The sequence below is a fragment of the Semicossyphus pulcher genome, unplaced genomic scaffold (genome assembly GCF_022749685.1).
Source record: "Semicossyphus pulcher isolate SPU_LCO1_2020_fin unplaced genomic scaffold, fSemPul1.0.p SCAF_16, whole genome shotgun sequence".
NCBI lineage: Eukaryota > Metazoa > Chordata > Actinopteri > Labriformes > Labridae > Semicossyphus > Semicossyphus pulcher.
Genome location: NW_027211670.1, coordinates 20187800 through 20198817, shown reverse-complemented (window position 1 = coordinate 20198817; position 11018 = coordinate 20187800). Strand labels below are relative to the sequence as shown.

The 11018-nt window shown below is 41.0% G+C and overlaps 2 protein-coding genes across 6 annotated transcripts; both read left to right on the top strand.

Moving 5' to 3' along the window:
* The first annotated feature begins 228 nt into the window (after nucleotides 1-228).
* On the top strand, nucleotides 229-3445 carry srsf2a (serine and arginine rich splicing factor 2a). Of its 4 annotated transcripts, XR_011308346.1 has the most exons (4): nucleotides 229-823; nucleotides 1086-1428; nucleotides 2370-2462; nucleotides 2977-3445. XR_011308346.1 is itself a non-coding variant. In XM_069665012.1 (3 exons), exons 1-2 carry the CDS (start codon nucleotides 468-470, stop codon nucleotides 1402-1404), a joined length of 654 nt encoding a protein of 217 aa, XP_069521113.1. In that variant the 5' UTR covers nucleotides 229-467; the 3' UTR covers nucleotides 1405-1428; nucleotides 2370-3445. The 4 variants fall into 4 exon arrangements, 3 of the variants coding, with proteins under 3 accessions (XP_069521113.1, XP_069521111.1, XP_069521112.1); XM_069665012.1 differs by having other exon boundaries at nucleotides 229-802; nucleotides 2370-3445; XM_069665010.1 differs by having other exon boundaries at nucleotides 2370-3445.
* Nucleotides 3446-5641: 2196 nt separating this feature from the next.
* On the top strand, nucleotides 5642-10989 carry mxra7 (matrix-remodelling associated 7). 2 transcript variants are annotated; one of them, XM_069664984.1, is made up of 4 exons: nucleotides 5642-6012; nucleotides 7899-7932; nucleotides 8068-8164; nucleotides 10147-10989. In XM_069664984.1, exons 1-4 carry the CDS (start codon nucleotides 5746-5748, stop codon nucleotides 10259-10261), a joined length of 513 nt encoding a protein of 170 aa, XP_069521085.1. In that variant the 5' UTR covers nucleotides 5642-5745; the 3' UTR covers nucleotides 10262-10989. The 2 variants fall into 2 exon arrangements, with proteins under 2 accessions (XP_069521085.1, XP_069521084.1); XM_069664983.1 differs by having other exon boundaries at nucleotides 7719-7932.
* Nucleotides 10990-11018: the final 29 nt, after the last annotated feature.

Below are 11018 nucleotides of genomic sequence, written 5' to 3'. Positions count from 1 at the left end.
TCAAACTTTGACAGTTATAAGATACGGGATTCAAAGCAACAATTTGTGGTGTTTAAAAACTTCAAGAATTACCGTTGGCTGGCCACAGCTATACAGTACGATATTTTCTGAAGGATCTAAACGGAACAAAGAAAAAATAGAGCTTCAAACAGCCGTTACTACGGCCTCCCTGACGACAGGGGGCAGTTTAACGGTTACTGCGAAGGAAAGAACAGTCAAGCAGCCAATCAGAGGACGCCAACACGGGCGGTAAGAGGGGGGAAAGGGAAGCGTTATTGCCGCCATTTCACGTGAAAGCAGCGCGTTAGAAACAACGTCCAGGGCTAAACTATTTAACAAAACACCTAGAATTCGTGTTTATTACACAAACTGAATATTAATTAGTTAACAGTTACCGTTTTACCAAGCGGAAGGGCCTATCGAGTTTCGTCTTCAGTGGCCTGCTCTGTTGCTTGGAGACGAAGAAAATGAGCTACGGAAGGCCGCCGCCAGACGTTGAGGGGATGACCTCCCTGAAAGTGGACAACCTGACTTACCGAACTTCACCGGAGACTCTGCGCCGAGTTTTTGAGAAGTACGGTCGTGTGGGAGATGTGTATATCCCTCGGGACAGGTACACCAAGGAGAGCCGGGGGTTCGCCTTCGTGAGGTTCCTCGACAAGCGCGACGCAGAGGACGCCATGGATGCAATGGACGGCGCGCTGCTTGACGGGCGGGAGCTTCGGGTGCAGATGGCCCGTTACGGACGACCTCCGGACTCAATGTACAGCCGGAGAGGGGCTCCGCCACGCAGATACGGAGGGTATGAGCGCAGAAGCAGGAGGTAATGCTGTGGTGTTTAGGCCCAGCTGAGAAACTCCTTGAAGTTAGACGTGCCACAGAGAGGACGAGCACATGGTGTACTTTGTACTTTCCGCTAACGTTACTGGAAGTAGTTTGAATTAAAATACCACTCGTTTTCCTCCATATTTGATTTGGTCTTGGTCTTACGAAGTATGTAGTTTAACAATTACATGTGTCAGTTTTCACTTAATTTTGTTTTTCTCTTGCTGCTTTACTTAAGTGCTTCTCTCCCTATCTTCCAGCCGCTCAGCCAGCCCTCGCCGCAGGAGACGCAGCCGCAGCCGCTCCAGGAGCAGAAGCCGTTCTCGATCCAGGAGCCGCCACCACTACAGCCGCTCTAGGTCCCGCTCTTACTCCAGGTCCCGGTCCAAGTCTAAGTCCAAGTCCAGAACCCCCAGACGGAGCAAGTCAAAGTCTCCCTCCAGGTCTCGGTCCCGCTCCAGGTCAAAGTCAAGGAGTCGAACCCCGCCTTCAAACAGAGGGTCCAAATCAAGATCCAGGTCCAGGTCCAAATCCAAGAGTAGACCTAAATCGCCAGAGGACAACGGGGAAGAGTCTTAACCCAAACTTGGACACAACATGACGGTATTCAGGGGAGAAGGGGGGATCACATTATTTAACAAAATCAGAGATGGCCATCTGCCATTAGTAGGTTTAGCATTCTGCAGCCTCAATGCTTCAATAGTCATTTGGGCAAGCAAAAAAGTCTGCAGAATCCTGAGTGTTTTTATAAATAAAAATATAATTGGGATTGATGTAGTTCACAGTCCTAGCTCTGTGTTTGCTTTACATTGCTCATATGTTCAGCCAATCTAAAGCACATACAGGCAAGGGGAGATTTGGGTTGATGTGACCAACTGTTTTATCTAATTTTTTAAAATTTGGGTATTACTAACTTTAATATTAATAGGGAGGGAGGGTGGGGTGGTTGTGACATGGGGTGCTTCACTCAAAACGTTCACCTAAATGTGGAATTCTTTCCTCCAAGCTGCTGAGTCCTGTTTGCAAAGAAAGGAGGAGGAGGAGGAGATGGGGGTGTGGCAGTGTGAGAGCAGTTAGTGTGTGACCCGCCCATGTGACCTGCCTGTTGGTGAGAGCGATGGCAGTTGCTATGGAGCAGGTCGTCATTGCGGTGGTTCGGGCTGTCAGTTGGTGTTTGAGGTGGTGTGGTGAGGTACGTTCACGGGGATCACAGGCAGATGCGCTGAGCACTGTTCCCGCCCGTGCCTGTGGTTTCCTCCGCCTCTCACAAAGGGAACGGACCCCGAGGTTTGTTTTTCAAATATGCCCGAGTGTAATAGTTTCATTGAACTACTGTTTTGGGACAAGGGGCCAAGAAAGGTGTGTAAACAAATGTGAAAATGCCTAGAAATATTTGGTATAATACACAATGATAAAAGGAATATTTATAAATGTTAGTGTCAGAGGACAAAAAGATCAGATAAGTACTGCTTTAAGTCAGCTGCAGGAGATAAGATGGTCTTTTTGTATTGCTCTTGTCAACTCTTTTCTGTCTTTCCTTCCAGATCTCAGATGATTGAGCCTTTACTGAGGACATCAGGAAGAGTCTCACATTGAGCAAGTGGACTCCACAATTACGACTGAATGCAGACTGAAAGGTTATTGAAGCTTGGTCTAAAAAAGTTTTAAATGTTTTATTTGATTACATTTTCCTGAACAAATTCTGTACGTTTTGATGTTATCATTGTTTGTGAAGTCGAGAAAGGGATTTGTAAGGTTCTTTTTTTTCCTCATTAAATTGGGTTTTTTGCATTTTGATTAAATTTGTACTTGTTAATAAATTCTTTTTTTAAACATAGTTTTCTTTTATCAAATCCTTTGTTCAATACGTTTTCTCGATGGATATGAGTTTTATTTGCAGAGTTGATGTAGAAAGGGTTGTCATGTTTGGATGTTAAAGCCTTTAGAGCTATGTTATACCACTCATATTGGAAAAAATGGCTTGCTGTACAGTAAAAAAAAAAAATCTAAATCAAAATCTCAGCGCCACTCAATATGTGACTTGCTAATCCAGCAGGAAAGCGTTCTTTTGTCACATCACTTTTTTCTGTCTCGTTAAACTTGCTTTCCTATGACTCTAACCCTCTTTCTTGTGTATCTTTTGTGCACTAGGCGCAGTTGTGTAGCAGTTGAGTAATGCTGGTTAGCTGTTAAGATGCGGTGCAGTGCGGTGGTGACATGGTGTGGCGTGTTGCGGTGCTGAGTGCCCGGCGCTGTTCCGGGGCTCGACCCTCCGCTGCTGTTTGCCGGTTTGTAAGCTCACAGGTGTGACAGATCAACCATCCTCTCCTGTCTTGTGACCTCTCCTTCCCTCCATGTGCTGTACAGATTCTCTCCTTCCTTTTTCTCTATGCTCCCTCCTCTCCTCTGTCCTCCCTCTGTGGTTTATCCACTGTTAACTGGTTTTTGCCCTTTTCTTTTTTTTGTTTTTTTGTTATGGGTCCAGTGTGACTCAAAGTGAAGGGTTTAAAGGGCAGTCCAGTCTGCTTAATAAATCATTTGTGTATTGCATTCCTCTGTGAACCTCTCAATTGTCTTGTAATTGCTTCAGGTGAATGCGAATAAACATCTTTGTCGTAAATGCATTGCTCGTGATTTTATTTTTTTAGGGCAATTGCTTTTCGTTACCTAATTTCCATGATTAATACTTGAGAAATATGAATTTGAATAATGCCGATGTTTCATAATTTCACAGGGTGTGTTTTCATATTCCTTCCTTTGTCCAACAAACAGTTGAAAACCCAAGAACTTTTAGGTTACTATCATAACAGACAAAATATAATATATTCAGATTATTCATTATTTATTGATTTGAAGACCTATGAAGGTACTTGAATTTTTATGGTGAAAGCAAACCTGACAGGTTTTTTTTTAAATTTTGGTTTGATTTCTTTAAGAATTTTAAACTTGTGGTTTTTAGTAGAAAAGTGCACGTTGCCTTACAGACAAGCATTTTGTGGGTTTAAAAGGCAATGTGGATTTGACTGTTTGCAATTGATCTGTTGAATTTGTAGGCCCCAAGTTACTGTTGGTTATTTCGTCTAGTAGTATTTTAAGACATTGCAAACCTGTTTATTCTCAGAAATACATCCATGTTTTAAGCTCTCTGATAATTTCTCAGCATATCCAAGAAATTTAAAATAGGTTATTTACCTGACAACAGTATTCTCCATTCATTATGTAACGGTTAATCTGTGAGTTCATCAGAATCATTCAAACTGTCTAAATAGGCATGGTTTACACCGTAAATGAAGGCTATGGAAAAAGTACAATCTAGAAGGAAACTAAAGCTCAGAGGAAATACCCAGCCGATCACTGGCCGTCCACCAGCAGGTCCGGTTCTGTTTGAGGTATCTGCATGTTCAAAGGAATTTTCTCCTTTCCACTGTTTCCAAGTGCCTGCACATTGTTGGTATAATGCTTAGTGAAGTGACATGAATCAAGACAGTAAATCTCGATTTCCTGCTTTTTCAGATGTTCTTTTTCCCCATTAAATACATGCTACAGTCTGACCAGGAGCTGTGTCCTCAGGTGACAACACCTATCCTGTAAACCCTGCTTGACCTTCCCTGCTTTCATGTTGTGTCAGAATAATAGGAAAAGTGAGTTGCAAACAGGGAGAATTCATAAAATTTGGTTAATTTTACAAATCCTTTTAGTAATTGTTGTTCCAAAAATGTTTTGCTCACATTCAAGTTATGTACAAGGTTGTACCTAGATTAGATAGAAAAGTTATTCATTGGCATTAACCCTTTAAACGGTAACAATATAAACAAAATCACAAATACTGGAAACAGCAATCAATGTTCTCTGAAACGGCACCGGCAATAAAACGCATGTTTGTATTGTCCACACTATGACTCAAAGCTCATAAACACGCTAAAGTTAGTAGGACAATTGTCAAATATGTGAATTCGGACCATCCGAGGAGCACTTGAACGCAGCATTTATCCCCCAACAGGTACAGAACACGGGTCTTGTCACGTATAATTAAGATCTCCCGGTGTGTGCGGGACAGTCGACGTTGATAGGATTAAAAAGAAGAGGGCAGAGCACGTTGCAACGAGCCGTGCCAGCAACACCTGAGCTGTCCGGCATGTGTCGACGAGTGGGTTTTTAGAGCTGGCTCTTTTGAAGTGAACGAGAGGAGCCGGCTCACGTTTTTGAGCCATTTCTTTTTATGTCATAAATTATAAATGAATAATAATGGAGTGATCCTGTAAAAATATGTTTGTGTTTGGTAAATACTACTCAGAAATGTCTCACTTTGGGAATAATTGAAAGTGCCAAGTATGGTTAGACTTTTGTATGTTGCACTGGTATAACCCATAAAATCCCTGGTAAAGATGAAAAATCATGTATATTTATTTCTTGCAACAAATAGGAAAGTAATTGATCACTTGGCTAAACATTTATAATTTTGTTTGATATTTTCATTTAAGGTTTTTATACCAACAAAAATGTAAAATGAAGGTATTCTGGATTTTATCAAATTTTGTATAATCATATTAAATAATTTAAGTGATTGTGTGGAGACATAACAATCAAAGGTCAAAAATTAAGAATTGGTAGATTACGAAGAACCACTTAGTAGCTGAAAGAGTCGGTTCTTTTTGCTGTGTTAAAGAAAATGATCCGACTCACTAAAAATAGATAAATTCCCATCACTAGTCCGGGAATGATGCACCGAGGTAGACTCGGGGGGTGTGGGGGCGTGGCCGGAGGATGTGACGTCCTGCTCGGACAGGAGATTGTACCATATCCCGTAAACGCCGCTCGTTAGCGTTGATGTTTGGGGAGGGTTATAGGAAGCAGCGGGATGGACAGCAGCAGACAGTAAATACAGAGGAGGCACAATAACAAAGCCAAATTTCAACAATCATGGATTTTACTTTTTTAATATCAGCCGCTATTTTCACGCTTCTCGCTATTGTGATCGCAACGTCGCTACTTAACGGCTCCTCGACCACAGCCGACTCTGCAAACTCGTGGCGTAATTTCGGACAAGGTTCAACCGGAGGATTAGATCAACCAGGGCAGAAGCAGAACGGCCATATACCGGACAAGAAGAAGAAGAAGGAGGACGACTGGTGTGACATCAGCGGGAGCTCACACGACCACTGGGATGTAGTTAAATCAGTGCTTTCAGTAAGTCACCTGCCTGCCATACAGTTTGTACACACTCAGAGAGGTTTGTGTGTTTTTGTTATGTTTGTTTCATTACGTAATTCTCTCTTAATCTGTTTAAATGATTCTCCCTCCCGCTCAGATACAGCACCCATGTCCAGTTAGAGGTGAAGTAAGCACTTAAATCCTTCCCTTAAGTAAAAGTTACAATGCTACAATAGGGAAAAGAAAAGGTCCTGCATAATAATTTCATAAACTTTAGAGTAATGACTTTTAAAAAGAAGGAAAGAGAGGAAACATTGACAAAGGTTCAAAAGACTTGAGTTCATTAGAAACCTAAATGTGAAAACTAATCACAGGTTTAGTGCAGTAAAATGAAGTGCATATTAACATACCTATGGGGTTGAAAGAAGCATTAAGATCCTTATTAAAAGTAGTAGATGTAGATATGGTCCCTGTCTGGTTTAGACAGATTTCACTCCGACCTGATACAGGTCAGGCCAATCACAACTATTTATCTTTTATGCAGCAGGTTTGATACAATGACTGTAAACAGGAGTGGGCCAAATTTAAATGGTGGCACATATTTGCCCAATTCTTGAGAGATTTGTACACACTGTTTCTATATTGTGGGGGTTGATTGTTATTATGTTACTTAATGTAAAGAATGCAAAGCCCATGAAGAGAGCAGGTCGGCGTGGAGCAATGAGTTAGCTCATAGATGTTCACCCTGATGACTGGGGTTTTCTGTCCGGTGTGAAACCAAAAATCAACATGGACTAATTGTTTCAAACCAAACCATAAACTTTCCCAAACCTGAAGTCATTTTGGTGCCTGACCAAATCAAACTGTGAGTTTTTCACAAAGTTTGTAACACGTAGTTGACGCTGTGAAACGGTCACAGTTAAGCGAATGGTAAGCGACCATCTATATTAGACAAGAGGCTTTTGAGGCTTTTTTTAGACAACCAAGATGGCTGCCGCTGATGCCAAATATTCCCCTTTTAAATGTTGTGAAGAAGCGTAAAGTGATGATACTCAACAAAAAGCTTTAATACAGGTGCCTTTATTTATATATATATATATACATAAACATATATTTATATATCTGTTGACAATTCAATGACACAGTATTGCACAGTATTAATTGTGGGTAGAGAGAGCAAAAGCAGCATGACTTCAACTGCATAAACTTGCAAGAACTGTTGTGTCGTCCGGCCTTATTTGCTATCAATAATAAAAGTTAAGGAAACTGGCAAACCTCTTATTTTGAAAAGGGCACCCAAAACTACTCGGACACCAGCAGGATTTATCAGTTTGACACGGCCATCATGTAGCTGCCTCCCTGGCATGTTTTCATCCTTTTAAACACCTGTTGAGGATATCTGAATTTCTGCCTGTTAGCAGGTCATTAAATCAGCCAAAACAGGAGAGGGAGAAAAGTTGAATCAGCACCCAAGGGAGCAAGGTTTAAAACGAAAACCTTGGTTTTAAAATCCCTGACACCTTTGATTAGTGAGAGGTGAGAAAACAGGCAACACAAGGAGCTAAATTTATTTGTTTTTAACTTTCCATGGGCTAATTGCTTGTGCTGCAGTTTTTAATCCGGATGTTCGTGCAATGACTTACACATATATTTCAAACCTAAAGTCAAATGCATTTATTGCTGAAGTTTGTGAAAAATAAACGTTTGATGCCCCCTCAGCTGATCCCTTAACTGTCTGACAGGAGAACACGCATCCCCAACTTTACAATGTGGAGCTGGCAACACCTGTTGAGCTCTCTTCCTCCACCTCTATGAGTTTAGAGGTAGACTCTTCATCCGAGGCCTCATCGGGGAGGAGCTGCAGATCATTCATTGGGCTCTCTGATAAGGAACTCCTAAAGTGTGCTTTCTCTCACCCCCAGACTGAAGGAGCCACAGAGAGCCCAGACATCAACGGTGAGCTCTTATATATATATATATAACTAAGAGTTATGTATTGAAAGTATACACATTATATTACTTTCTATATAAAGGTTTGGTGCACATTAATAATCAGAAATTACTCTTTTTTTCTTTTTTCTCTTTTATCAGATGAAGCAAATGATTCCTTGAAGTACGTCCCTGGAAAGGCAAGATCCCACCACTTGCAGATGATGATGTCCACAGAGGAGCTGGAGGAGGAGCAGAGGTTGGTAAAAAAAAAAAACTACAAATATGGGGCACACTTTTTAACACAGGAAAATAAATACTAAAAAACAGCTCATTGGGGAGAGCTTTCTAATGGACCCCTTTAATGATTAAATAGCTCATTTGAGGGGCCTTCCTGATGAATTGAAGAGCTAAAGGTCTTAAAGGTGAAGCAAAGTGTCATCCTGGAGGAGGATTTTCCACAACATGGCAACCCAAAAGTTATTAAATGCCTTATAACAGATCTAAAAGCATTAATAAATACATGTATTGTTCTAATGAAGCCGTAATTCACAGCTTTATAAAGGGCGCCTTAACAAAAAGCGGTTCTCAAATATGTCACACAACCAAAGCTTAACTGTAAATCAAACACTTGATTGATTTAGCTTCCCTCTGTCTGTGTTTCTGTCCCGCCCTCTGCCCTCTACTTCCTCCTTCTAATCTCCCCAACGTTGTCTTCGCGCATGTTTGTTTGTTGTTGGCATTTACCCACAGTTGGCTGCTGTATCAGTCGGTCCTCGCTGGGTCGGTCTGAATTAGGCGAGATTGAGTCTCTGCCAGGCATTAGCTGAAGGCTGAATGACATGAGATTTAAAGAAACCAGTCACAGTGTTTGGTATCTCCTGATGGAGACTTTAACTGACACAGACTTTAACTGTCTGTAAGTCTAAATAAGAAGAAAATATGTGCAAAAGTTATTCTCATCTTCTCCCACTTTCTGACCAAATTGCATTTGAAGTGATTTTTGCCTCTTCATTTTATCCTCAAGTAGCCTTAAAGGGGCTGATTTAACTGTGCAGTGCTAATCCCACCCTGATCCCACCTCCCCCTGTCGCCATTATTCCACATTAGATGTGTGGCTTTCAGGCGTCGCAGCAGGTGTTGATTGGGCCTCAGGATGTCACCTCTGACAGTAAGGTGTTAGTTAATCCTCTGAGGACTGTCCTCTGTTCTGCCACAAGGAGTCAGTGTAATGCTGCACAGGGACACTGAACAGGCAAAGTCCCTTCAGTCACATGGTGAGGGGTTAACTGACTAACAATCGCTCTGTAAAAAGAGAAATATATCTTGTAAAGTAATAAACTGATGTCAGTCTGAGAGACAGAGCTGGGATGATACTTTTGTTTAGACCAAAAGTCCAAAAAGGAGTTCTTAAATACAAAACAGGATCCTTCTGTTACATCAGATAAATTCTGGTCTTGTTTTTTATATCCTTTATTTGTTCAACGAAGCATAGCAATACATCAAAACATAGTTGACAAAGGGTTGATTATCTTTTCATTCATACAGATGTTAAACTGAATGTTCTCGACATACTTTGAACCAGTTTCAAAATGGGGATACTAGGACCCCTAGGGGGGCTGAGGAGGACTACAGGGATTATTCGATAGGGCAGCTTAAGAAAGGAGGAAACGGGGAGGAGAGAGTAGTGGTGAAAGGAGCAGCAATACATTTAAAAACACGGAGAAAGAAGTGAAACAAAGTGAGCCTAAAGTGTGAGGAGACATTAGCCAACAGTTCCAAGAAGCCAGCACCACCTATGAGGTGTTTTTCAGTTAGAAGGTTGTTTTAGTAAATAAAACCCAGTTACACCTCTTTGTGTCTGCTTATTTAGGGGTTTAGTCTTTAACCTTGTTTGTGTTACAGCTTTCTTGCTGGATTAATATAAACAAGTATTTATTTAGTAATTAAGTAATTATTTACCTAATATCAATCTCATTAGATGTCTATCTCACACCAACAGATAAGGCCTCTGCAGAGCTAAGCTAATGGCTGCTAGCTGTTGATTCATATATAGGCCTACATTACAGGCATAAGAGGGGTATCAAGCTTCTGATCCTAATATTGTTTCCCTCTGACTGATGGGTTTTCTCAGGCCTTGTTGACAGATATTTACCAGTGTTATTTTTGACAATGAATTATACACTATGATCAGTTTCTGTATTTCCTAATTCAACATTTCTTTGATATTTGTCTTCCCAGGGTGCAACGTGAGCAACTGGCGGCCATCTTCCAGCTGCTGAAAGAGAACAAGGAGACGTTTGGGGATGTGTCGGAGGGAGACATGGAGGAGCAGCTCAGGCTTTACTCCATCTGAAACTCCTCTCTGATTGTTGTGTTTGCCATCAAGCCTCTGAATGTGCTCTTTAAACTTGTGAGTGCTACTGAAGGACTACTCCAGTGCACCAAATCCTCCAATATAAACAGTATTCAACACAGCTGTACTGTCAATCTCAAACAGTGCTCCCATTCATGTTTTAATACGACATACTTTGTTTTTATTGTTGCTGTTAAATCCACCGTTTAACCACAAATACACACAAGACTAAGCCAAAGCGGCTCGAGCTTTTACAGAACAGAGAAAGGATGTTCTAGCTATGCATATGCAAACAAGGACTAAAAGGGATAACGGACTATTGCTGCTGTTAGTTCTATGTAATAAAAAATGGACATGTGTTGATTTATTGTAAAACCTGTTTTTTAAGTCAGTGTCATCCTCCTTGATGTGCCCATCCTGTAAAGTTCTTTCTGCATAACTTAATTAATTTAAAGGTGTGTCTGTGTGTGTTGTTCCGTATTTATTCAGTCTTGTTATCAGCGACCTGTGCAGAAGCCCTCTCCAACAATCTCTCTAAACGACAGGTATCAAACTGCAAACAAACTGTTTCTTTGGTGTGTGTGGTCTCATTTTCCATTTTCCTTTTAATTTTCTCATATGGATTTTTATCAGAAAGCACCAGGCAAGTTTTATTCCTACTTAGTCTAAAGAAGTTACAGTTTTTGTATTTATACTTTCTGGTAAACATGTTGCGAATTTTTCTGAGAAATGTGTATACACTCATTTCCAGGTAAAG

Coding starts and splice junctions, on each gene's coding strand:
- srsf2a (XM_069665010.1), top strand. CDS start 468: ATGAGCTACGGAAGGCCGCCGCCAGACGTTGAGGGGATGACCTCCCTG. Junction 824..1,085: donor TATGAGCGCAGAAGCAGGAG/GTAATGCTGTGG, acceptor CCTATCTTCCAG/CCGCTCAGCCAGCCCTCGCC.
- mxra7 (XM_069664983.1), top strand. CDS start 5,746: ATGGATTTTACTTTTTTAATATCAGCCGCTATTTTCACGCTTCTCGCT. Junction 7,933..8,067: donor AGAGAGCCCAGACATCAACG/GTGAGCTCTTAT, acceptor CTCTTTTATCAG/ATGAAGCAAATGATTCCTTG. Junction 8,165..10,146: donor GAGCTGGAGGAGGAGCAGAG/GTTGGTAAAAAA, acceptor TTGTCTTCCCAG/GGTGCAACGTGAGCAACTGG.